The sequence below is a fragment of the Cucumis sativus genome, unplaced genomic scaffold, assembly GCF_000004075.3.
Source record: "Cucumis sativus cultivar 9930 unplaced genomic scaffold, Cucumber_9930_V3 scaffold122, whole genome shotgun sequence".
NCBI lineage: Eukaryota > Viridiplantae > Streptophyta > Magnoliopsida > Cucurbitales > Cucurbitaceae > Cucumis > Cucumis sativus.
In genome coordinates, this window is record NW_022279527.1 from 30,507 (window position 1) to 58,474 (window position 27,968).

At 37.8% G+C, this 27,968-nt stretch overlaps 1 protein-coding gene and 2 long non-coding RNA genes across 8 annotated transcripts; all 3 read left to right on the forward strand.

The window, feature by feature from the left end:
- The first annotated feature begins 2,569 nt into the window (after positions 1 to 2,569).
- On the forward strand, positions 2,570 to 7,691 carry LOC116405601. 3 transcript variants are annotated; one of them, XR_004218704.1, is made up of 5 exons: positions 2,570 to 2,954; positions 3,145 to 3,265; positions 4,155 to 4,254; positions 4,360 to 4,415; positions 7,557 to 7,691. It is a non-coding gene; the product is annotated as an uncharacterized LOC116405601 (long non-coding RNA). The 3 variants fall into 3 exon arrangements; XR_004218702.1 differs by having other exon boundaries at positions 2,572 to 3,010; XR_004218703.1 differs by having other exon boundaries at positions 2,572 to 3,002.
- Positions 7,692 to 7,748: 57 nt separating this feature from the next.
- LOC116405598 (NADP-dependent malic enzyme-like) lies at positions 7,749 to 11,839 on the forward strand. The gene is made up of 8 exons (XM_031889533.1): positions 7,749 to 7,890; positions 8,362 to 8,454; positions 9,172 to 9,333; positions 9,423 to 9,506; positions 9,586 to 9,692; positions 9,929 to 9,998; positions 10,362 to 10,527; positions 11,682 to 11,839. The coding sequence occupies exons 1-8, from the start codon at positions 7,879 to 7,881 to the stop codon at positions 11,837 to 11,839; spliced, it is 852 nt and encodes a 283-aa protein (XP_031745393.1). The 5' UTR covers positions 7,749 to 7,878.
- Positions 11,840 to 19,966: 8,127 nt separating this feature from the next.
- LOC116405593 lies at positions 19,967 to 27,823 on the forward strand. Of its 4 annotated transcripts, none has more exons than XR_004218696.1 (5): positions 19,967 to 20,043; positions 22,130 to 22,273; positions 26,374 to 26,629; positions 26,871 to 26,932; positions 27,386 to 27,823. It is a non-coding gene; the product is annotated as an uncharacterized LOC116405593 (long non-coding RNA). The 4 variants fall into 4 exon arrangements; XR_004218698.1 differs by having other exon boundaries at positions 26,875 to 26,932; XR_004218695.1 differs by lacking the exon at positions 27,386 to 27,823 and having other exon boundaries at positions 26,871 to 27,378.
- Positions 27,824 to 27,968: the final 145 nt, after the last annotated feature.

The window sequence follows — 27,968 nt, forward strand, 5'->3', positions numbered from 1 at the left end:
CTTTGATGAGTATCTAAAGGTTACAGAAGAGCAACTGAAAGCTTACGATCAGCTCCAAACCAATTTTCCAGCACAAAGCCAGAGTGGATCCCAAGTACAACGGGAAGGTTGTTAAAATCAAATCTCTTTTGTCTTATTTCATAACTATTTAGTTTTGATCTTAACTACAACAATTTTCATTTTTTTCTAGGTGAACATTGTATGTGCTTAGAAATTAAGTGTTTTGAAAATTAGAGGTGAGCAATCACACTTAGAAACTAAGTGTAGAACCATAGAAATGTTACCCCATCGGTTCTAGCAACGCCTAGTTACCGCAGTTCATAACAAAGAAAGAAAAGAGGCTCGTAAATGCAGACCATAAAAAAGTGAGACAATCAACAATTATAAAAAAAACATATGCAATATGCATTAAAAAAAGCTCATAAAAAATATAGAGTCAAGTTAGTTAGGTCAAGTAGAACTTGTTGAGTTCCTTAGCTATTAGAGCTTTTGGGGGAAAACATCGATTTTGGTAACTGGTTTTCTTTATTATTTTAATAAATAGGAATCGACTTGCATTTTTTTAGTTTTTTTTTTTTTGTAAAAATAATGATTTGATTTGTTTGTTTTTAAGTATTGGGTTTGGCAAGATGTGGTTATCTCACATCGATTTTTTTTATAGAAAAGTTTGACTCAAAGACTATAAAAGAAACCTATTTCATTTATTTAGAAATTCTCACTTATAAACATTTTAAGTTTTAGTGTGATTACTCTAATTAAATTCCTTCTGTATTATCTAGTTGGAGAGTGGATAAAAAATGTGAGTGGTTAAAAACTTTGAGAATGTGTTCTTATAATGGGGTCTCTCATGAGAGAGTGTTCTTGTAATTGGGGTCGGGCTTTGAGACTCAAATTAACTACCAAATAGGCAAGACTATGGTTTGGTATTTTTATAAGTTAATTTTGGGTCGAGCATTGTGGACTTTCCATATACGTTTAAAATTTTAAGTGAGAATAAATTATTGCTAGGATTTGAGTAAATAGACGATGGGCCTTTCATTTTGGGCCATAGAGTACAATTTTCGAAATGGATCCAAACGAAGGAAAGTCACTCATTGTGTGTGTGAACCTGATAAAGCCACGTAGGTTGAAGTTGCATAGACCAATTCTTTCGATCGTGTTGTTGGTTATCATACTTGTATCTTTAAAGTAGTTTGAACGAAAATGGACGATCCGAGACACAAATAGCACTACACCAAAATGAACTTTTAATAGCCCATTATTTTAAATGGGATGTGGAAAAGAACAACAAAGAAAAAGCGGGAAATAAATATTTAAGTTCCCTCTAAATATTTTCCCCCATTTTCGGCCTCTTTCAATCTAATTCATTTTGCTCTCTAGTGCGCTCTAGCACGACTACGAAAGCCACGTTGAAACCCAACACGACGACTGCGATACCCTGCCTCTCACGATTGTTTCACAACAACATGCTGATCTCTCACCGTCGTCCACATTGGTTTTGCTTAGGGTTCGTCGTCTACCAGCCCATCCTCTGCTACTGTTAGACACTTGAAGCTAATGATTCAAGGTTAGTCTTTCTTCTTCCTTTCTTCTACCTCGTTTTTATGGTAAGTGCATTGAATGGAATATCACAGTATATAAACTCTTTTCACCATTCCAAACTCTGAAATATTACTGTTGACCCAAATAATTTATCCACCATACTGTAGATCTTAAGTTCCACATCCTCTAACAACCTCTGCTTACTATCTCTTTGCATCAACAACAATGTAAATACCTTCCAACTTCTATGCTCTCCTCGGTTATTGTCTCTTAATTTATGGGTAAGCTATTTTTCTATAGAAAAGTAGTTGGTGTGAAACAACCAATGGTCTGCATCAACTTCTATTTCATGAGCTTCGTAAACAAGTTTGGCATCAATACAATGTACTTTGGCTTTGACTTTATTTGTTTTCTTGTTGTACTGTATGTAGTTCAATTTTTGTCCTTTCGTGAATGCTGATTGTTCATATTTGTAGCATTAGATGGAAGAAGGAATTATAGGGACATTAATAAAGAACCTTGTGACGTCATTTTTTTTAACTATCTAATTGAATAAATTGTAATGTTGGACAAGTAGAGTGCTTAGAATTAAATTTCTAATAATGATCCGCCAACTATTTAAGTCAAACAAGAACTGGATTTTACAACTTCAACTTTTATACACTACTTCTAACTTCATGGGACAAACACACCCTACAAACTCATACTAACATACAAATTATGGAGAGATTATGAAATTCTATATTTAAGAGTTTGGTAACAATTTTTTATTCCACTTGGGACGTAGTTGAAAACCTATTTCGAGATAGATACATTTTAATATTTTTTATATCTTTCGAGATAAGATATAAAATATTATTAAAATTAAGGTGATTCATTTTTTTATCTTTTATACATTTTTTTTTATTTCACAAATGTATTTTTTTTGTTCTTGATGTATGATAATTTTATAAATTTTATTTGTTGACTTTTTTTTTTTAATTCTAATAACCGAAAAAGTATATGTTTATGGATTATTTAAACTTTTAATTATTTTCATTCATAAGTAATATTAAAAAGAATATGGATTATTATTATTGCCTTTTATACAAAACCCTCTCTCCCGTCAAATTTCTTCCCCATCCTTCTTCCAACGGTAACTCTCTCTACTTCCTCTCCCCTCTCCCCTTCTCTTTCGCTCTCTGTGAGTAACCCATCTTGCCGATCCACACCATCATCTTCTCCTAGCCCTAACGGCGCCAGAATCAAGAGCGGCAGACCCCTCGGAAACCCAATTCGTCTTCCAAAGTCCTTTTGTTCCACCGTCACCGTCAGATCCCGACTCCATGGTTCTTGATTCCAAACCCTCGCCGGCTAAGTTGAAGAGCCCGCTTCCACCTAGGTCTCCCTCTTCTAACCCACTTAAGCGGAAGGTATGAAGACCGTTCCTGAGAATTCCATCTCTGGATTGTCTGATTCGGGTATGAAGGTATTTTACGTGTTGTGGTATGATTATGGGGGTTTTGGATTATTTGTCTTAATTTCGGTGGTGTAGTGACAGTTTTAGTTTAAGATTCAAGTTTGGAAGTTTTGCCTAGTGTGAACTGTCTCTGTGATTTTCAGGTGGTAGTGCGCTTGCTGCCGCCATCCAAGGACGGAGATGAAGGGGATAATATAATACAAAAGGTTATGTGTCGATGAAGTTAGCGGACAGTGGGCAGATGCAGATGAATTCTTTAATGAGGTAAACCTGATCAGAGGATTACTTGAAAGCAAACCTATTCTTTATTTGAATTTCGATAATTAAAGATTTGTCATAAAAAAAAAAAAGGGGGAACTTCACTTTTGGCCTAACCAAAACCAGACCACCTACTCTTAGCGTTCTAGACATAGCATCGATTTTGATGAGGGGAGTTGCCAATTGGATCGATATTATTTATGGGGCCATATTCCTTAGGGAAAAACTTTCTCAGAATTTTATGATTTTGATCTGGTTTGATGTAGAAATATGGAAAGGCAGCTGTGGATAACCTCCATCAGATAAATTAGGAAGCGGATTAAAAAATATATGATATGGTTATGCCATCAGTATATATCTACAACAAAAGAAAACAAAAAGAATTAGATACTTAAGAATTCAAATAGCAATATTTATTAAGAGTTCTACACTTCAATGATTTTACATAAAATTCTCACTCTCCCTCTATTGTAGCCTTTTCCAGCCACTGCACAAATGCCCACGGTCTGTTCAAGACGATGTGGCCCTGAGAACAGAATATACAGTTTAATGAAATACGAAAAAGAATCCTACACATTTGAAAACAAGACATTACATTTCATGGGAAAGAAACAATGAGTACGTCCAAAGTAACAATAACTGAGTTAAATGAAGATAAAGAAGGAGGTGCAAAGAAATATGCTTTAAAATCTCATTACTGGTTCTATTATTATCATTAATAAGATTGATTTATTCTATAAATTGTCTTCAATATCTTTAGAGCACAGTTGTAAAGGAGATCCTAGTTCATATTGCCAAAACTCAAATCTTAATATTTTTTTTGAAGAGTTAGGCAAATCACTATTTAGATGCGGACTACTTTAATACTTCAATGAGATATTTTGTGGCTGTACAGGAACAGGCTATGTGAAAGAGACCAGGCTATTCGCAAACTGGAAAGGGAAATAGAAGATAAAGATAGGGAATTGCAATCAATTAAATTAGACAACGACGCAGTTGTTTTTTTTTCCCCCCTCATGCTTGATGTGCTTACATAAGAATGTTTTGTAATGATCTGCTTTTTTCTTCACTAACCCTTTTATTCTATAATTTCTTCACAGGCTTGGGCCAAGGATGATCTTCTGCGGGAACAAGATAAGGAAATAGCAACTTAAAGGTTACATTTTTTGTTGATGCCCTTCAATTTTTCCCTTCTTTTGCCATTGATTTTACTTTTTGCTTACGCTAACATCCTAGCACATTCTTTAGTATTTTAATTTTATTGCAGTACATTATATTGAATCTTCATTTTCCTTGGCTGTGCTATAAATGGTGTTTCTTCTATATGGATTTGCATTATACAACAGTACCGTATTAAGTCATAAAGTTAAGAAAATTAGAAAGACACCCTTTGTAGGAGAGAACATGATCCTTCCTTTAAAGTAAATTGAGAGAATTTCCTCTACTTCCTCAATTTTAAGGCTTGAGGTTTGAAGAACAAGGATGAATAATCAACGAAAGAGGAATGAAGAGGTTTCTCCTTTAGCGAAAATAGCGATTTTTCGTTTTTCATACTTCCAAAAACACACAATTATGAACTTATTGTGCATTAAATTGATCGAGAGGCCTTCCAATTGTTTGTTAATCTATAGTTTCTGTCTCTATTTTAATTAACTGCTACAAGTAGAAGCTTAACTACATGGTTAGAGTTCTATCAAAAAAGGAAAGAAAAAAAAGAAGAAAGATCATGTGATAAATTTATAGAAATGCCATTAAATTATTTTCTAACCTTTGATTTCTGTTTCTGTGGTAAATTACTGCTACTAGAAATCTAATTGTGTTCGGTTAGTTAGACTTCATGGGTTTGAATTTATTTATTTTTTTGTTAAAGAGGTTCCATTATACAGAATACCCCTAAACTTTGTACTTTATATAGAAATACCATTGAAAACACACTCAAGACATAAACTACCAAAAGAGTTAAAAATACAGTTACTATAATTATCCTAATTTTAGTAATAAATGAAATTGAGAGAATTTCCTTTGATTTTCAGGAACAAGGATAATTAATCAATGAAAAAGAAATGAAGAGGTTTATCCATGCAAGCTTCAAACCAAAGTCAAGGATGTCGATCCTTCCAGGGGAGTCCAAAGTTCCCCCTTATTCTTCTCCCTTTATATTGATTTTCAAAAGCTTGCAATTTTTTAAGTGGGGGTGGGCAATAGCTTACATGTTTAGTCTAAACTTGGGGGTTCAAATGTTTTGCCCAAATTTCAAAATTTCTAAAAAAAATTTCCTTACAATAAGGAGCATTATACCTTATTAGCTTACTTAGATCTTGCATAAAAAGCATGACCGGCAACCCTTGACCACTGAGCTTGGGTTTGTGATGTAAAATTCTGAATGTTGATGATTATATGTGCTGAAATTTGAGAATAAGCTGCCGTCTTTTTTGGTTTACGTCCCTTTTTAGCGATATCTTATTGATGTTAGATATGTTGAGATGTGAATGCTTGATTGAGAAAATGGTATGTGTGTTGTGAATGCTTGATTGCATGTATATAATAAATAAGTGCATGGATACTTTTCTAGCTTTGTCTTCCTTTGTTGCTTTGCCGTGACTTACCTATGATGCGCTTAGTCCAAACCTAGCCTAGATAGAGTTAAAAAAGGATAGGAGGTACTCTTTAGAAATTGAGATGGTTTTAATAAATAACATGAGTTAGGAGCCGTTTGTCTAGCCACAATGAACTGAATCCCTTTAGAAAAGGGTGGACATTAACAAAACTTGTTGCCACTTCGAAGGGAGTAGTCAAACTTAGAAACTAAGTGTAGAACCATAGAAAGGTTAGCCCACCGGTTCTAGCAAGACCTAGTTACCACATTGCATATCAAAGAAAGAATAGAGAGACTTGCAAACGTAAACAGTGACACAATTAAGAGCTAAAAAAAACAAACAACATATGCAATATACATCAGAAAAATCCCATAAAAAATGAGGGGAAACTTCACTTATGGCCTAACCAAAACCAGACCACCTACTCTTAGCGTTCTAGACATAGCATCGAGTTTGATGAGGGCTTTGAAAAGAGGAGGAATCCTCCCCGTTCCACACTAGGGGGAAAACGAGGCTTGTTGTCACTCCGAAGGGAGCAGTCAAACTTAGCATTGAGTTTGACGAGGGCTTTGAAAAGAGGAGGAATCCTCCCCGTTCCATAGTAGGGGGAAAACGAGGCTTGTTGTCACTCCGAAGGGAGCAGTCAAACTTAGAAACTAAGTCTAGAACCATAGAAAGGTTACCCCACCGTTCTTGTGTGCGTACCAAAGAAACAAAAGAGATAGTTGCAAATGTAAAACGTAAAACACGAGACAATTAAGAGCTAAAAAAAACAAACAACATATGCAATATACATCAGAAAAATCCCATAAAAAATGAGGGGAAACTTCACTTATGGCCTAACCAAAACCAGACCACCTACTCTTAGCGTTCTAGACATAGCATCGAGTTTGATGAGGGCTTTGAAAAGAGGAGGAATCCTCCCCGTTCCACACTAGGGGGAAAACGAGGCTTGTTGTCACTCCGAAGGGAGCAGTCAAACTTAGCATTGAGTTTGACGAGGGCTTTGAAAAGAGGAGGAATCCTCCCCGTTCCATAGTAGGGGAAAACGAGGCTTGTTGTCACTCCGAAGGGAGCAGTCAAACTTAGAAACTAAGTCTAGAACCATAGAAAGGTTACCCCACCGGTTCTTGTGTGTACCAAAGAAACAAAAGAGATAGTTGCAAATGTAAAACGTAAAAAAACGAGACAATTAAGAGCTAAAAAAAACAAACAACATATGCATTATACATCAGAAAAATCCCATTCAGATTGTTTTATCTTCTCATGTTGGGCTACTTCCAAGCAATGTTTTAAGTGAAGGGTGGATAATAGCTCACTTGTTTAGTCTAACCTTGGGGGATTTCAAATTTTGTCCAAATTTCAAAATTTTTCAAAAGTTTTTCATTACAATAATGAGCATCATAGCTTCTTAGATCTTGCATAAAAGGCATGACTGTCAACCCTTGAGCACTAAGCTCGGGTTTGTGACGTGAGATTCTGAATTTTGATGAGTATATGTACTGAAATTTGAGAATAAGCTTATGTCCTTTTTGTGTTTGCTAAGTTTCAACTAATACTCTCAGTATTTATCTTTGTGCTTATGTGATAGATTTGTTATGCACTGTAGTGATGTGGGGTGTTTTTTCATCTTATTTTCTGCATCTTAAATACCTTATTTTTTTGCATCTTAATTGGTACTGAAATTTTGTTTGTTTCAGTGGAAGAGGCACTATCAGCATTGACATGTACATGTGATTTTAAGCAAGAACCAGGAGAGTGAGAGTTTTAGTGTGCCGTATTTAGAATTTGCCGATATCTTTTTCCCGTTTCAGCAAGTATTCCTGATAGTGGGGTAACTCTCAAGTCTGCAGTCTTTTCTTCATGAAATTTGTAGATTATCTAAGAATACTAATATCATTTAATGGTGACATTTTTTAGCAACTTTTCTTAACCACACTTTTTCATTAAGTTTACTCTTGTTTAATTGACAGATTCTTCGAGTAATGCTAGATATTGGTTCTAACAACGAGAAGTTACTTAATGATCCTCTTTGTAAGTGAAAGGGAAACCTTCATGTCTTTTATCTCCATATTTTCCTTGTAATGTATTTTGCTTATATTGCTCTGTTTCTGTTGTCAATGACGATATATCTGGGCTTTTTGTTGTTGTGGTGGTGGTGGTGAAATATTTTATTTAAGCCTCTAGTTAATATTTATGCTTACTTAACAGAAAATTTGTTGCTTGAGCTTGCTTCATTTCGTCCTTTTACTTGTTTAAGTCCTCCAAAAAGTATTCATTACTTTAATAAATTCCCTCACCAGCATCATCACCTCTTAGTCAACAAACTGTTTTTTCCCAAATGCAAAAAAGGAAAAAAAAATAAAGACAATCAAGAACAACCATCAACAACATGAAAAAAAAAAGAGAAGAAAAAGATAGCTACTGAAAAACATTACTACCCATTTTCATTATCATAATCCTCTACTATGCTTTTCCACCTTCTAACCCATTTTTCCATTGCAGGATTTATTGGAGTTGAGGAGTCCCACAATCTTTATGTTCTGTTTGTTTCTCCATCACTTTTTCAAGGCTGTTCAATTGGAGTTCCATCTTCAGGTAATATTAATGTGTTTGTTTCTAAGATAATTTTGTTAAACACTTGTTTTTGTTGTCTCCATCCACCAACTGTTTGATGAAATGCCGCATTGAACAATTTTATGGGTTCTTGGGAAGCATGTGATCTATGTGTTTGGAATTTGTATAATTAGTTAGAGTGATTTAGAAAAACTTTTGTATTTGTAGTTGGATAGACAATTCATTCCATATTTAGAGCATGATTAAGAGTTATTTTGAAAATGTTAAAATTACTTCAAAAGATATTTGGATAATTTAAATGACTTTCGTCTATTGTATGATGATCATGTTTGATAGATCGAAAACTTTTCTTCTTCTTCTTCTTCGTTTCTTCCTGCTGCCTATTCGACCTTCAACTTTGAGTGTAGTTGCTTGGCTGTCGAATGGCCACCACTCAAAGTCACTCCCTCGCCTTCTTATCACTCTTAATTTCCTTAACAACAAAGTCAAACTGCTACAGAACAATCGAATTTTTGTTTGATTAATTTTCTATCCACAGGAGGCTTTTGTATGTTGATCACCCTTGTTTTCTTTGAAAAGTTTAAACTTCCATACACGATATATTGGGAAACTTTCACATTCCTCGGGACATTAAAAGCTCAAGAGCATTGATTTTGAGCAAAATAAAAATGAAAATCTCTTTTAATTTCCAGCAACACCATATTTGAAGTTCATTGTATTTTCTTCTTCCAACTACAGGTTGACATGATTGTCTTGACAGATGGAAGTCGTATTCTTGGCCTCGGTGACCTTGGAGTTCAGGGAATAGGAATACCTAGATTGGAGGGAGAAGAGTATCTATCAATTGTTGATGATTTTATGGAAGCCGTGCATACATGTTGGCCTAAAGCTATTGTTCAGGTTTATTGGTTAAGATATCAAATTTTTAACTGTGTTCACTGCCAGTAATCAGTATCGTAATCTCGTAATTTGATTTTGAATGATGCCAGTTTGAGGATTTTCAAATGAAATGGCCTTTTGAAACATTACAACGTTATCGTAAGAGGTTCTGCATGTTCAACGATGACATACAAGTGAGTAGTTGATGATGTATTAATGCAGTTGATAATTACTTAAAAGGACATTCGTTTTCGTTTATTTCATTTCATAAAGGGAACTGCTGGTGTTGCTCTCGTTGGACTATTGGGAACTGTGAGAGCTCAAGGGCGGCCATTGAGTGATTTTGTTAACCAAAAGATAGTAGTGGTAGGGGCTGGAAGGTATTGTCAGCTGTTTAACTTTAACATTTTCTCCAAATAGCAATACTGCTAACGATTTAGGGATCATAAGCCTTGTCCTCTTTGTTGAAACAAAAGTGGTTGTTTGAAAGAGGAATTACTATTACTATTACTATTACGTGAATATAAGAGATGAAAACTTTGGAAACTATAGTTCAATCCTTTTGGTTTAACCTTCATTTGTTTCAACATGCTTTTTTCCCCTCTTTCAACTTTAGTGCAGGGCTCGGTGTTCTTAACATGACTATTCAGGCTGTTTCGAGAATGGCAGGGAACAACGATTCTAGTGCAAGAATCTTTTTCTAACTTTCATTCTCAATTTCTGCATCAGTCTGTCCAAGTTTTTCCTTCCATGAGAGTTACTGATTTCAGAAACCAATCAGATGGGGTTCGGAATTTGGATAGCTTTATTATGGGTTAATTTGTATGACGCAGTTTCTTGTGAAAAGTATGAGGCAGTTGAAGAAGTTAAATGACTTGTGGTGGTAGTAATCATTGTCAAACTCATGTGGTTTTTAACTTAAAAAGAAAGAGGGAAAATGTGAACTTAGTCCTATGCAGATTAGTGTTTTAAAGAGGAAAAATAGAACTTAGTCCTATGCAGATTAGTGTTTTAAGTCTTCTATCTAATTGTTCGTGGGATAAATGCAGTTACTTTATCAAAAACAAAGAAGAAAAGGAAGGGACCACAAGAAATCAATGGTGGAATCGATCAGGCAGGGTGTGGAAAATTACAACTCAGTTTTTGTTTTCACTGTTGAGAACATGAGAAACCTCAAGTTCAAGGAACTCAGGGAGCAGCTGAAGTCACTAGCAGGCAAGTTCTACTTTCTGAATTCTGTATTATTTAATCTGCGTCATCATTTCAAATATTGATTAGTGATACAAATGTACTTTCTCTATGTTGTTTGGTTAGCTTCTAGATAGCACGAGAAAAGATATGAATAATAAATAGCATATTTTTAAAACTCAAAAGATAAAATCATAATGAATAGCATTCCTTAGGAGAAAGGATGAGGACACGTTGTTTCTATAAACCTAATTTTAGTTTTGCCAGTTTGAAATACTTGTGTAGTTTAGTTTAGATATATATTTAAACTAGCACGTTAAATAATAGTTTGCCCTGTTTGTGTTTGCTAAGTTTCAACTAATACTCTCAGTATTTATCTTTGTGCTTATGTGATAGATTTCTTATGCACTGTAGTGATTTGGGGTGTTTTCTTATTTTCTGCATCTTAGCTACCTTATTTGCTGCATCTTAATTGCTAACGATTTAGGGATCATAAGCCTTGTCCTCTTTGTTGAAAAAAAAAAGTGGTTGTTTGAAAGAGGAATTACTATTACTATTACGTCAAATTACATATTGAATGAAAAAGAAAATTACAATTTCTTTTAGCGCTATGTAATGGTAGTCAGGTATAGTAGTCATGCCTTTGCTCTAGCTTATATATTCATGTCTATGTTACTTTCACACTTCTATTTATTAATTTCATGAAGTCAGTGGGTTTGCAAAATGAAAGAATCGTCATCCTTTTTAAACCACTAGTCCTAATGTTTCAAATGAATTTTCCAATTTCTTTTTGGGCTGATGTTTCCATAGCCCGTTTCTTAACAAATTGCATGCCCTCTTCCATTTTTAAGGGTGAGATACCTTTTTGTATCTTATGCCCCAAACAACATTTGTTTCTCATTCCACCCAAAATAATTGGTTATACTTGATTTGTCCAAGACGTTCGGCCTCAACATACAAAGTTGGATCCAAAGACCTTAAAATATATCTTTTTGGTTATTCTCGTGTTCTTTGAACATTCCTCCTTTTATTCCTCACCTTCTTTCTCTTCGAATATGAGTCGAGGGAGTATCAAGAGTCAAAGGATGATTTCTTTATCTACAATGTTATCTCTCCTTCTAATCCTCTTTGTGGTTCATCTTCACGTGTGTTTACTTCTATTTGTCAACCCATCACTAAAGTCTATGATCGACGACAACCTTCTTCAATTCCATGCCCTACCCCTAAGGTTTCTTCGTCATTGGATCCAGAAATGAGTGATGATCTTCCTATTGCTCTTCGTAAAGGTAAACTTAAGTGTGCTCATCTTATTTCCTCTTCTGTTTCATATAACCATTAGTTGTCTTCTGCATGTTCTTTCATTGCATCATTAGAGTTTGTATCATTAAGCCTATTCTCATCTTGGTTGGTGTGTTGCAATGGTGGAGGAGATGATTACTTTAGATGATAATTGTACTTGGGATTTAGTTTCTCTCCCTGCACGAAAAAAGTATATCAGTTGCAAATGGGTGGTTACAATTAAAGTTAATCCTGATGGTTTTGTCGCTCAATTAAAAGTACACCTTGTAGTGAAAGGCTACGCACAAACATGGCGTTAAGTATGCTGATACTTTTTCTCGAGTAGTAAAAATGACATTTGTGAGGTTGTTTATTTCACTAACTTCAATCAGTCACTGGCCTTTACATCAGCTTGATATTTTTGAAAAGGAGGTGTAATTATGAGTCAATAAAAAGGACCTGATCATGTTGAGGAAGGAGACCCAACCTTGTCTGGTTTCTCATGAGTAGATGGATGAAGGATTGTATTCCAGAGAAGTTTCGAGCAACACACCTCAGAAACCAGATGGGGTTCAGAATTTGGATAGCTTTGTTGTTTCGTTTCATCACTCGCATATTTGTTGAAAAACTTCCAGTTTGGTTCTTTTACAAGAACATCTATTGAATCAATGAACCACTCTAATTGGATCTTGGATAAAGTGAGGATTTTTTGGAAGTCTACATCTTCAATATTGAACCTCCCCTTTTCGAACTAGATACAGTAGAAAGTGTCTACCATTTTTCAACTTTTGACTTCCATTTCTGAAAAAGATGGAGTTGTAACTCCCTGGGTTTGGCGTTGCCGTCGACGTCACCGTGAGAAGGTGTGGCCGGAATGAAGAGAGAAGAGGGTGGGTGAGAGGAGAGGAGAGGTTCAATATTTGTTTCCAACTTTTTTACATCAGCTTGATATTAAAAGTGCATTTTGTTAGGATCCCACCTAATAAGGATTACCTCAAGAAGAAAAGATGAACTCAAGAATACTTAAAAAACATCCAAACATGAAATATATATTAGAAGATCTTAGTAACAAGTAACAAGTAACCCTAGCCTTTTGAGAGGGTTAGACTCTCCTAAGGTTCCCTTACAAGGAAAACTTTCTCAAAATTCTTCACCTCTCTCCAACCCCTCTCCCACTATTTATAACAAAAAGAACTAACCAACTTACCATCTATTTACTATATGACCTTACTAACAACCATTTTCATTTTCTCCTAATAATCCACTATTTTTCTATCTAGGGTCCTTACATTACTCCGCCCTTCGAAGACACCTTGTCCTCAAGGTGTGCTTACAAACTACAAACCTTGAACTCTCTACCATACCCCTGCCATCTCGGAAGAAATTTTATTCAGCTTTGCCTTGAAATTCTATTGGGTTGTAATAATTACACTTGCATGCATCCAACCCTTTAGACTCCAAGAACTTCCCCAATCTTCATTCTTCTCACACGGAAAGTGATCCCAATTAACCAACTGCCATTCCCTGAGCCTAATTCCATGCCACTTGCATTTTAATTTGAAGCTCTTCCTCTCTAATGGGCTAAGCCCACAATTAACTTTATGACCCCATCCCCAAATCAATTTCACGGCCCATACACCATCTTTCTTAGAATTACCAATGAGCTTCAGGCAATTCCTATCCATTTTCAAGTTACATTTCAGCCACACTAACAAATGGGTCTCAATGAATTTAGCAAATTCAAGCACATTAATTTCCTTTCTTTCTTTATGAAGGCTGTATTTCTTTGTTATCATCTCATGTTTGGCCCACCATCCATATTCCAATAGGATTTCCACTTCCTTAGATAAAGCCGTCAATTTATTTTTCTTTGAGGTATAATGGGCCTCATCCCTTACTTTTGCAATCAGCCCAAAAAGCAACATTTTGGCCCACTTTTGATTAAATTCTTTCCCTAATTTCCATCCCACGTGATATACTTTAACCATTGAGGTTTGCATGTGCCAATCCTTCTCCTAGCCTCCACTTTGTTTTCCTGGCCATTTATTAGGAATTTGATCCCCAATTTCTCCACCTAAGCCAAGCCCATTTGAGAAAATCTGGCCCTTTTCATTTAATTTCAGCCACTAAACAAATCATAACTACTATTGTCTCTAATTTTTCGCCTTAACGTCTGACGCTTCACGTGGGTTGAAGAATCGTTTTTCTTCAAGAAATCTTCCCCCTCCTTTCTGAATTTTTTTGTCCGTAGCTGCTCACTCCCTCTGCAAATATCAAAGCATTCTTCCCGACAATTTCGATCTGACTTGCAGCCTCGTTGCTATCCGCGTTCCGACAAACTCCCTTTGTGCCTTAGGTCGACTACCTCCAACGCACCCTGTCTCCATCTCCTCTTCCTGTAACTGGACTTTTCGACAATCCATCTTCTTCTTTTTTTGGCCACCGGTGACCGACTCAGAATCTTTCCTCCGCCGCGGTTTCTGTTCATCCCCGCCTCGATTTTCTGTCACAACCCAATATGTTTCCATTCGCCAGCCTCTCTATGATCCCTGTACTAATTCCATTGCCATTTTCTTCCTTGTCGTTACCCATTCTATCTTACTCCGATGACCTTCGAAATTCCTTTATTCATCTTCTTCATTGCCTAGCTTCCTCATCCCTTCCCTACTTTGATATAACTCGCATGCCACAAAAGAAAGGCAAGGAAAGTAACGTACCTCAACAAAATCTTGGCCTATAATATGATCAGCCTCTCAATGTTGCCACTCCAATGAGCCGTTTCTTCTATTTTCACAGATCGTATCCAGGTCGACTTGTTCCACATAGGTACTGTTTGATTCTTCTTTTTGTTTTCTTCACTACCACCAAGTATCAATGATCGCTTCCTCAATCGTTTCTTTGCCTTCCTTCTCATCCATAGTGTTTGCCTCCTTTCCCATGCTTCCGCCTTCTCTGCTCTGGTGTTTCCATTTCCACCAAGTGTTTGTCTCTGACCACCCCACCCTTAGTCGTCGGCCATGGAATACACAGTTAGATTTGGCTTCCTCTTCCCTTCATCTTTTTCATGGTCGTTCTTCGATTCCTTCATCTTCAAGTCATTGTTCCATTTTTGTTTTTCTTCAACTTTAATTTTTTCTAGTTTCTTCTCCGCTCTTCTTTATCTCTTTGCAGCCCTTCAGAAAGCGTTTGATGTATTGTTTTAGCACTCCTCTCTATTCTTTTTGCCTTGCAATCCACAATCCATTTTGCATATGCTCCCATGTCCATGGAGTTTCTCCCCTCTCATCCACCTCAAGTTTGCAATTAGCAGTCCATTTAAGTGCTTGCTCCCAAGTCCTCTCTCAACTGCGGTCGAGTCTTTTCCATCTTTCCTTTCATTTTCAACAACCGATCCCTCCGACGTAGCAGATTCTTCCCGTCGGCAACTAACATTGTTTTCTCGTAATTCCTCTGCTAGCCTTTCGATGCTTTTGGACAACTCCAAAGTTACATCTTTAAGTTCCCTAATGTCCTTCTCATTCTTCTCCAACCTCTCCTCCATTTGTTTTTGCATCCAAGCCCGTGTCATCCCCAAGATGTTACGGCTCTGATACCAATTTGTTAGGATCCCACCTAACAAGGATTACCTCAAGGAGAAAAGATGAACTCAAGAATACTTAAAATACATCCAAACATGAAATATATATTAGAAGATCTTAATAACAAGTAACAAGGAAAACTTTCTCAAAATTCTTCACACCTCTCTCCAACCCCTCTCCCACTATTTATAACAAAAAGAACTAACCAACTTACCATCTATTTACTATATGACCTTACTAACAACCATTTTCATTTTCTCCTAATAATCCACTATTTTTCTATCTAGGGTCCTTACACATTTCTTCATGGTGATCCTCAAGAAGGGTGTATATGGCAACCACTTGGGTTTGTTGCTCAGGGAAGAATGGAAAGGCGTGTCGCCTTTGTAAATCTTTGGATGGACTAAAACATAGTCCACAGGCTTGGTTTGGAAAATTTATTAAGGTGATCGAAAGTTTTGGAATGCAAAAGAGCACGTTAGATCATTCAATCTTTTTTAAAAAGATCCGAGAGTGGGGTGATCCTAATCGTAGTATATGTTGATGCAATTGTGGTTGTTGGTGATGATGCTTTAGATGTCCAGTCCCTGAAGACTTTTCTCTATTGCCAATTCCAAATAAAAGATTTGAGCATGTTGAAATACCTCCTAGGAATTTGAGGTAAAAACAGGCAAGAAAGCAATACTATTATCACAGAGAAAATATGAACTTGTTGACTGAAACATGGAAGGTAGGTGCCAAGCCATGTAGTACCCCAACGATGCCTAACTTATAGCTCACAAAAGATGGAGAATTGTTGAAAGATCTTCAAAGATATAGGAGGTTAGAGGGAAAACTTAATTACCTTCCAGTGAATCGACTCGACATAGCCTATTTAGTGAGTATTATGAGCCAGTGTATGTCATGCCCTAAAGTTGATCATTCAGCTGCTTTGGAATGATTCAGTGTTATCTGAAGGCTGCTCTCGGGCATGATTTTATTATATAAGGATTATAGTCATACTAATATTGAATGTTTCTCAGATGTTAATTGGTAAAATCTAAAGAAGACAAAAGATCAACTTCAGGATATTTTGTTTTTGTTGGTGGCAATTTGATGTCTTGGAAAAGTAAGAAACAAAATGTGGTGTCACATTCAAGTGCATAATAAAAAATATAGAGCAATTGCACAGTTTTTGTGTGAATTGGATATATCAAATTGATTTGGATATATCAACTTTTTTACTATTGTTGAGTTGGGATTTGAAATCACCACACCAGCAAAATTGTGGTGTGATAATCAAGCAGCACTTGATATCGCATTTAATCCGGTGTTCCATGAAGTTAATGACAATTCTATCACTGGTTCTTTTTGTTCTATATCAAGTTCAATAGCTTTTACCTCAAGTTCCTCTGTACGATCATCCTCTTCCACTACTTCCAATTCTCCCCATTTGCTTGAACAACTAACACTCTGAGTTCCTTCTGATCCTTCACCTTACATCTATGGCCTGCACAAAATTTTCCTCACAACAAAAGCAGAGCCCTTTCTCACGTCTGGCTTGAAACTCAGCATCACAAAAAGTCGTCTTGATGGTCCATGTGTTATTTGAATGGTTGGTGATGGCCTTTGGCTTATCCAATGCACCGAGCACCTTCATGAGGTTGATGAACCAGGTGCTCGTTTCTAAACCAGTTCATAGTGGTTTACTTTGATGACATCCTCTTGTACAACAATAGTACTGAAGACCACATTCAGCACTTAAGAAAATTGTTCCAAGTCCTGGCCAAAACTGAACTGTACATTAATCCAAAGAAACGTACATTCCTCACCAAGGAAATTGTCTTTCTCGGCTTCGTAATCAAAGAAGGAAAAGTAGGTATGGAACCAAAGAAGACAGAAGCCATAAAGTCTTGGCCAATACCAACCTCCATCAAGGAGGTACAAGCCTTCCTTGGCTTGGCATCCTTTTACAGAAGATTCATCAGAAACTTCAGCTCAATAGTGGCCCCCTTAACCGACTGCCTAAAGAAAGGGAACTATAAGTGGAACGAAGAGCAACAGCAGAGCTTTGAAGAGATAAAAAGAAGACTAACTTCCAGCCCTATTCTACAGTTGTCGAACTTCGCATCACCCTTTGAAGTAGCTGTTGATGCTTGCGGAACCGAATTGGAGCCGAGTTATCACAGCAAGGCCACCCTATTGAATACTTCAGTAAGAAGTTGAGCACAACAAGACAGTCCTGGAGCACTTACGAACAAGAGCTTTATGCCCTTGTCCGAGCACTCAAACAGTAGGAACATTACCTCCTATGCAGGGAATTTGTACTCCTAACGAACCGCTTCTCTTTGAAAGATCTCTAGTCACAAAAGAATATTACTCGGATGCACGCACGATGGATCTCCTTCCTACAAAGGTTCGACTTTGTCATTAGGCACCAAAATGGTAAGGAGAACAAGGTGGCAGATGCACTATCCAGGAAGAGCTCCTTACTCACTATTCTATCCATGGAGATCGAGGCATTCAAACACTTACCTAACCTATATGGGGAAGACGTTGACTTCGCCATGACATGGACCAAATGCAGCCACTACACCAAGGCGGAAGACTTCCATATAATGGAAGGATATCTATTCAAAGGAGATCAGTTGTGTATCCCACACACATCACTTCTAGAAGCACTACTAAAAGAGGCTCATTCAGGAGGATTGGCTGGACACTTCGGGCAGGATAAAACTTTTGAAATAATCTTTAAGAGATACTACTGGCCTTAATTAAGAAGATACTGTAACAACTTTATTAAAAGGTGCCCTATTGCCAAAGAGCTAAAGGTTCAAGTATAAACGCAGGCCTGTACTCACCATTACCTACCCCAATTTCCATTTGAGAAGATCTATCAATTGATTTCGGGCTCTGATTACCAAAAACTCAAAGGCAGTATGACTGAGTCATGGTTGTAGTCGACAGATTCAGTAAAATGGCACACTTTGTGGCTTGTAAGAAGTCAAATGATGCCACCTACATAGCTAATTTATTCTGTCGAGAGATAGTTCGGCTGCACGGAGTACCAAAGACCATTTTTCTAATCGGGATGTCAAGTTCCTAAGCCATTTCTGGAAGACATTATGGAGCAAATTTGACACAACCTTGAATGAAATATAGCACAACATCACACCCTCAAACAGATGGCCAAACAGAAGTTACAAATAGAACTGTCGACAACTTAATATGCTGTCTTAGTGGATCCAAACCAAAACAGTGGGACTTAGCTCTTGCACAGTCAGAATTCGCCTTCAACAATATGAAGAATAGATCAACCGGCAAATGTCCATTTGAGGTCGTATACACAAAACAGCCAAGACTAACAACCTTTGACCTAGCATCACTCCCCACAACTATTGACACTAGCTCAGAAGCAGAAAAGATGGTAGAAAAGATTCAGAATTTACACGAAGAAGTCCATAACCACCTAAAAGAATCAACTCAGTCCTACAAAAAGGCAGCAGACAAAAAGAGAAGACAAGCTACCTTTACTGAGGGAGACTTAGTAATGATTCACCTCAGAAAAATTCGATTTCCAACTGGAACACAAACTGAAAGACAGACAATTAGGACCATTTCGTGTCCTAGAAAAGATTTGAGATAACGCTTACAGAATTGAACTACCACCAGACTTGCACATTCATCCTATTTTTAACGTGGCAGACCTGAAACAGTACTATGCCCCAGATGATTTCTGCCTTGTCAACTAAGTCACTCGGGTCGAGTTCCATGCTAGGGGGTGGAATGATGTAATATAGAATGCCATGGCTAAACAGCTGTAGTTAGTTAGTAAAACAGTTTAAATAATTAAACTGTTTAGCTGTTAAGACTGCAATTAAAACTGTTTCATAAAAACAGTTATTTCAACTACTTGTAACTACTTACAATCCTCAATATATACTCCATCTCTTAGCCACTATTGGTGGAGAATTCATTGTGAAAAACTAAGTCCAACTTGAATTACATCAGTTTATTAAGTCTGTTGATTTGTGGATGAACTAAAACATATACATCTTTTCTAAAAAGGATAAAAAAAACTTGCATAAGTTTTCATTTTCACAACTCTATGATTTGTGATCAATGCAGCAAGGAGCAGCTGGCAAACAAATTTCTTTATGCCATAAATGCGGATGCTGGTTTTGATCTAAGCTAATGGTAAGTCGTACCCTGCTCAATATTCCTTCTATTCTCCACTTCATCCTTCGCCTTGGCCATAATTTCCAATCATACATGGAATTTACTTTGGTTGATTATTTTTTCTTTCTTTTGGATAAGGATATCCTGGTCTTGCCCTTATCATGGAAGATTCTTGTATATCTTTCATCCCATACTTTGGTTGAATTTTGGAACATTAATGTATCGCCTGACATTCATAAATACACTGTCATAATTTTAAATCTGCTGTCTTCCTACATTATGCATGTTTTTCTGTTATTGAAGATGCTGCCCGGTTGTGCTAAAAGTTCTCAGTCACATTCTAAATTTTTCTTTAGTTCTCAAGCAGTCATGTTAAAAGATCTCAATCACATTAAGTGATTTTTGACAGGATGTTGTTGTTTTACCCTTCTTCTTGTTGATATACCTTTCGTACATCCTTTCATCCCTAATCTCATCCTCGACCACAACCACTGCTTTGACCACGATCGTCTCTCCGAAGATTTGTGAGGTATGTTCTTGGATTGGTTTGACATTCTACTTTTCTCCCATTCTCAATAAATACTAATCACCGCTTCATCTCTAATCTCATCCTCGGCCATGCCCTGATTTTGTCTAATTTTGTTTTCTGTTATTTTGTGAAATTCTTATTTTTCTTGTGATCTTTACATGTAGAGATAGGAAGAAATATCATGCTCCAAATACTAGTCCTTATGTTTCAATTGGCGTTAGATTTATTTATGTGTCCCAAGAAAATCGATCACATTGCACGATACCTTGAGCTCCTTCGGTAAAATCTGAATCAAAAGTGCCTCCACTACTCATTGTAAACATTGATCAGTCGATTAAGGATCCTCTAGAATCTGATCTTAATACCGCTTTCAGACAAGGGAGGATTTAATTACTGAGAAACAAGTCTCTTTATTTCCCTCACAAGCTCGACAATGTGAAGTTCCAGATCGCTTGAAGTCAATTGTTGAGCAATGTGGAACTACTTTGGTTTGAGTATAGAATAACTTGATCTTGGTTTTTCAGCCAATTATCTTTTAGGTTTGTTTTAGTGGATCACATGAGGTTCGACGAATGCTTTTATTATTTTGGCCCTCTAAAGTTCTTATGAAATATTCTGGTTCTAGTCACTCACTCAAGATCGAAGGATGACTTGGGAGGGATATTTTTTCAACAAAGCTGCATTGTTGTTAGCTCTCCCTTGGTGTTTCCTTCCATCTAGTTTGAAGTTTTTAGTCTGCAATTTTCAGCTGATTTTGGGCTTCTTGTTGAAAGGTTTTAAGTTCGCTTTGTTCTCAGTTTTCTATTGTTTTCTCAGGATTTTGATTGTTTTGTTCAATTTGTCTGTACTTTTGTTTTGGTCATTCTTTTCGCTCTTAGTATAATTCTCCTATAGTTTGAGCATTAGTCTCTTTTTTACTTACATCTTTAATAAAAAGGGTTGTCTCTGTTTCAAAAAAAAATATGAACAATTATTTTCAGAAAAAGGCGCCTGATTAATATGTTTGTCAAATTTCGAGAAGAGGGATATAAGGACTAATTTTTTATAGCAAAAGTTAATCATAGATTAACAGTTGGGGAGTAATTTTAAGAAAATAAAATAACCTCTCTGAATTCTATACCTCTACATTGTGAAAATTGAGGCTAAATGACGGGGTTCTGACCAAGTATACATTTATATTAAGTTTCTTCTCTCAAAGCTTATAAAATACATGCCAATTGACATAAAAATGAAGAAAACTTAATGATAAAAAGACTTGGTGGGTTGGGTCCAAAAGTTTTCTTACCCCAACCCATGAACCCTAGATAGTTTTATGTCGCAAGTTGGTAAAGATGGAGTTACTGTACAAAATAATTCCTTTGAGGTAGTTTGGGTTTGATTATCACTCACATTGAGGAATGCAACCGTACATGGCTGATCCAAATTGCCACATCAGCTAAAAGTACTACCTTTAGGAACTAGTTCGAAGTTTCATTCTTTCATAATAAGAATCATAACTTTTCATGAATATGTGAAAAGTTACATTGTAATTCCAACCTTCGAAGGACCAAGTATTTAAACAACAACAACTCTCCCAGCATATTTTCGAAGAGATTTTTGGAATTGGTTTCAGAACAAGCTTATCTTTTATTTTTGATTGAATACAACAAATATATTTATGTTTATATGCTGAGGAAGCAAGGCTATTCAAGGTAGCTTCTCATCTAAGATATATTGATGTCTATCCAATGAGAGGAGTTTGGCATCCTAAGAATCCCGAGAAGACTTTAGTCTTTGCTCATTGGGATTTCTAAATGGAAAAGCTCAGAGTATTTCTTCAATTTATTTTTTGTTACCTGTATATAAGTTAGAAAGGACCATTCCTAGAGTAATAAATTAGAGCTTCTTTAGTAGGAAAGAAAAAGATTAATAAACTCTATAGGTTGTTGATGAAATATTAAATGATATTAAAATGAGTGATTTCTATTGCCTTCTCTGAATCTGTAGAACCACTTTTCATTTCACATGGGAGGACTATTTGTTATATTCTTTATATTAGAATATTGAATTAATTAGAAAGTTGACTTTGATTTTCTTTTCCATTCAGACAGTTCCATTAGGTTATGGGCACTAAGTGGTGAAACATTGATGGAGATGGTTGGTGACACTTCCATTGTGTATTCAGTGGATTCACATGCTTCCGAAGTCATTGTTAGTGGGAGTGAAGATTGTTCGGCAAAGATATGGAAAGGTTAATACTTCAATCTATAGGAGTTCGTCAGTTTTTGTTATTCCTTTCTTCTTCTTCTAGCGTGGAGTTATAGACCACTATATCGTCCAGATAGACCACCACAAACTTGTTAAGGTATTCATGGAAGACCTGGTTCATTAGCGTACAGAACGTTGCAGGCGCATTGGTAAGACCAAATGGCATGACAAGGAACTCGAACGCCCCATACCTCGTAACGCATGTGGTTTTGGGCTCATCCTCTTTGGCAATTCTTACTTGATAATAGCCCGATCGCAGATCTAGCTTCGAGAAATACTTTGCTCCATGAAGGCGATCAAACAGGTCATTGATTATTGGTAGCGGATATCTGTTGCGGACCGTGATCTTGTTTAGGGCGTGGTAGTCGATGCACAACCGCATACTTCCATCGTTCTTCTTCTGGAAAAGGACTGGAGCTCCATATGGAGCTTTTGCAGGCCTCACAAATCCTGCGTTCAGCAGTTCGTCCAGTTGTTTCCGAAGTTCGGCCAACTCCGGCGCCATACGATAAGCATTCTTCGCAGGCGGCTTTGCCCCTGGCAGCAATTCGATCTCATGGTCGATCATTCTCCACGGAGGCAATGATTTCGGCAGGCTGTCTGGCATCAGATCCTTGTACTTCTCTAAGACACTCAGGATGTCTTTGGGGACTGTTTCCCTTGAGCTTTCCAACGACTCCAGTGGGATAGCCATAAAGGTTAAATCGTCACGAGCAAGGCCTTTCTTCAACTGCATAGCCGAGATCATCTATATCCCATATGGCTGACGAATCTCCGTTTGAACAACAGTAGGCGTTGTTCCAGTAATCACTAGACATTTGGCTAGTGGCATTGGTATGACTTGATGCTCAAGTAGAAACTCCATACCTAGTACCACGTCGAAGTCATCCATCTTTGCAACCACCAAATCTATGGGACCGCTCCACTCTCCCATCCTCATGGTCGTTCGTTTTACCAACCCGACGATAGGTAGGGCAACTGAGTTCACGGCCTTCATTTTTTCTGCGTCTTTCTTCCAACGGAGATTCAGTCGTCTGGCTTCCGCTTCTGCAATGAAGTTATGAGTAGCACCAGAATCCACCATAGTGCTCTTGGGTGGCTTCTGGTTGACCCAACAGTCTACGTACATGAGACCATTCTTTGCCTGTCCACTGGTCTCCCCATCTTCTTCTGGAGCGATGACAGAAACTTTAAGGCCTCCATCCGAGGATTCTCACCCTCTTCTATCAGTCCAACGTCTCCTTCAGTCTGACTCAATCTATCATCTGAGTCCGAGGCTAGGGTAGCTTGAAAAGCGTTGAAGGCGGTACGGTTGGGGCACTCTCTGGCAAGATGGGGCCCTTTACATATGAAACAACTGATGGAACGACCGGAGTTGTTCTGATTGTTTGGTCCTCGCCAGTTGTTTCCTGTATTCGCTTGGAAGGGCTTGCGATCTCCACCTTGTCGCTTGTCTCCCTCTGCAGTCTTCGGGGAATTTGGGCGGTTGTTTCTGTTTCCTCCAGAGGAGGAAGCTTGATGTCGTCTTGCATCTTGAGATTCGCTAGATAAGTCAAACAACCGTTCAGCCACTGCGTATGCTGACGTGAGGTCTTGAATTCGTTTCTCATACAACTTGGTCCTAGCCCACGGCTTCAAGCCCTCGACAAAACATAAAACTGTCTTTCTGGTCATGTCGCGTATGTCCAACATCACCCCCGCAAACTGTTTCACGTAGTCCTGAATGTTTCCCGTGTGCTTCAATTCACGCAGCTTCCGTCGGGCTAGAATTTCGACATTCTCAGGGAAAAATTGCGAACGAAGTTCTCCTTTTAGGGCATCCCACGTGTCGATTGTGCAACGCCCTTCTTGAATGTCCATGTATCGACCTCCACCATAACTTCGCATCTTCTGACAGATGCATGGTTGCCAACGTCACCTTGGCCTCTTCAGTAATTGTGTTCGTGGCTTTGTAATACTGCTCGACATCAAAGATGAAGTTTTCCAATGCCTTGGCATCTCTCGCCCCACAGAAGGGCTTGGGCTCAGGAACCTTGATTCTGCCCACAGGAATGGCTCCTCCAGCTGGAGCCTGGTTTGCTAGTTCTCGTATAGTAAGGTTCACCCTCGTGTTTACCTATGCGAGCTCATTCCTCACGACATCGAGGGTTGCTCGAAAATCCTCTGTCATGCCGTTGATCATCTCCAACATGTTCTTTTGCGAGTTATCAAGCTCCATAACTCGTTCTTCCATCTGGGCAATAGAGCCCGATGAACTGGCCCCAAGCTCGTAGGCGACATTTCCCGTTTCATTACTCGGGACTCTAGAGTGTCGACTCTAGTCAGTAACTCTTGGATGGGTAGTCCGTCAAGGCGATCGACACGGCTTCAATGCCATCAGCTTTCTTGGCAATATCCTCAAGCCGCTGTTCCAAGAACGGATGGAATCAGGAACTTCCACCAGGTAGAGCATCTGCTCTTCGATTCCCACAAGTCGCTCATCATGGGTCTTGCTAGACTGTTTCGCCACCGACATCTTTCTGTCACGCACTGTCAACTAGCCAACCTGGCTCTGATACCACTTGTCACAATCGTAATTCTTCAAACACGATGTGAACGATTGTGCGGCACTTGTTCTAGCTCGACGAACAAGTCAGCCGATCAAAATCCACAAATCGCGGACAACTTTAACACATGCTTCAACCTCCCCTCACGTTCTTGGAAAATATTTTTAGAAAAGGTGAAAGATGATTAAATTGATTGAAAACATTGTTAAAACAAGCATTGAAGACTGTCAATTGCAATAAGAAAGCATAGATTGCAAAGAGTACGACAAGGCTTGGGCGGGGATTCAACAGGTATGCCTCCCCTATAGTACATTTTTAACATTTTCATCTCTGGTAGGCTTGCATATGAAAATGCCGAAACGTCACACCCAAGCATATCGACTTGAAATTTAAAGCAACTACCTAAACTACATACAAGACATAAAGACAAGATAAATTGGGGCTAATCGGAGCATACGGCCATAGGTAAACACACCTTGGACAAGTATGTCCGTTACACTAGGCCTCCAATCACCCAAGTTTACCAAAGGAGGGGTAAAAATAAAAATTCCACCTAGACAACATGGTTGTTAGGATGACCAGTGGTCCTAACAACACGTGGCAGCAGCAGAAAGGGAATATATATATAGGCGTTTTTTGCTAGGCTGATTATCTTGGTTATTATGTATTTTGAATGAACGTTGTTCATTGGGAGAGAGCAGCCCTCTTACTTGGTTGAAGCTTATGATTCCATATTGAATATATATACACACATATATCAGCTTCTCTCCATTGTACTGTGTGTTTGTGAGTGTGCTGGAAATATCCTTTGTATTTGTGTGGGTGTGGGTTGAATCTTTTGCAGGTGAAACAAGAACCTACCAGGGGGACCACTTTGGTAGGGCCGGGAGTTAGAGGAAAGAGATAAAAGAAAGGAAGCTACAGAGGGAGGGGGTATGGAACTTTGAGGAAGGAAATCTACATTACTCCTTGAGAGAGGGAAAGCAGAGGGTCCAAGTTCATCTTTGAATTGTTCTTGAGTCTTTTATTTGGTTGCTATTAGTTTGAGTAATTTTTGCTTTGAATCTGTAATCGCGATCAATACTCTATTGATCCACGAAGAGTCTCAATAATTCGTGTAAGTTTTCATATTATATCAACATATACGAACACTGCTGTGGTGTTCTATCATAATTCTGAGATACTGAGCTTCGTTTAAGATCCTTCACTGTGGCCAAACCGAGTTTGTGAGTTGAACCTTTCATGTATTTATGAGAAATGTTTCTCTATCTATTTGAAGTCTGTTTGATGGAGCATTTGGTTGGGAAGAGATGACTAACTTTTAGTGGAAAGGCGAAGGACTGGTGAAGCCCTGAAGGGTGTTGAAGTTGGCTAAAGTTTATGTGTTGAATTGAATTTCTTTAAGAGAGTGGGTTTTTTTTTTTTTTTTTGTAGCTTGATTTTTAAATTTGAATTATGTTTATTATACTATAATTATTTATAAACCCTAAACCCTAATAGCATTTTAGTATCACGAAGTTGGATTATTTTGTTGCAGATGGAATTTGTGTCTAGAGCATTGAGCATCCTGGTTGCGTTTGGGATGCCAAGTTTTTGGAAAATGGAGATATTGTCACAGCTTGTTTAGATGGAGTAGTACGTGTCTGGACGGCAGAACAGGAAAGAATTGCTGATCCCCAAGAATTGGAGTTATTTGCTTCAAGACTGTCTCAGTATAAGTTGAAGAGGTGCCCCACAACAGCTGCCACACACACACACACACACTCACAAAGAGGAAGTTCCAAAATCCTTTGGTACATCTCTCTTCTCTCTCTCTCTCTCTCTAACTTATTTTGACTTTTTGAGGCAAAAGCATGATTTTGAGCATATCTAAAATAATGTCAGTATAGAATATATTCTGTTCTGAGTATGATTTTAGCGACTTATGTACATCTTTAATTTATTTGTTCATACCTCATGATAATGTGCACTTTTATTCCTATGTTGACTGTTGGTCTTCTATTTGATAAGTTGTCTCTAATTTACTTGTGTTAGGAAGAGGGTTGGAGGATTGAAATTGGAAGAATTACCTGGGATGGATGCTTTACAAATTCCAGGTCTGGTTACACTATTCCATTTTAATAAGAAGCCAAGATGCTATCCGCTTCTATACCTTTTTCCTTTTACCCCTTAATTTCATGAATCTTTGTTGCAAAGTGGATGGGTGGCAAGGTTTTCTTTTTCTTGATATTTGTGAGATTCTAGGCCAGCTCACACACCCTCGACTAATCTCACGGGATAATCCGCTTGACCCTACAACATTTGGGTGTTAAGGAAACTCATAGGAAATTAATTTACAGCTGCCACACACACACACTCACAAAGAGGAAGTTCCAAAATCCTTTTGTTCATCTCTCTTTTTTTTTCTCTCTCTCTAGCTTATTTTGACTTTTTGAGGCAGAAGCATGATTCTGAGCATATCTAAAATAATGTCAGTATAGAATATATTCTGTTCTGAGTATGATTTTGCCGGCCTGTGTTATGTTTAACGCCTTTCTTTTTGCTTCTAGGCTGTACTGGAGCTTGTCATAATCTTCCCATGTTGCCTCATGAGGAGGGAGACCTTGCCATTTAATCAAAACCTCACAGCTTCCTCTTTTATTCTTCGAGTACCCAAATATTTCCTCCGGTATAGATTTACTCGTGAGTTTCAGTAACGTAAGGCAGCATGTCTGTCTGTACAAGTTGATGATCACCAACCATTTTTTTGAGTTGGGACACATGAAACACTGGATGGATGGAAGCGGATGCTGGCAACTCTAGCTTATACGCAACCAGTATGATGCGTTCCACAATCGTATAAGGCCCAAAGAACTTGGGGGATAGTTTCTCATTTTTCTTTTGTCGTAATGAGATCTGTCTATAGGGCCTAATCTTCAGGAAGACCATATCGCCAACTGCATACTCCACATCATGACGCTTCAAGTCTACGTTATTTTTCATCTTGTCTGTGCAACGAATTAGTGTTCTTTTAGGACTCCCAGAATTTCAACTCATGCCTTGAGCTATTCGTTTAAGGTAGTGTTTGGAGTGTCCCGGTCACCATAAAACATCAATGGTGGTGGCATACGTCCATAGATAGCCTGAAATGGA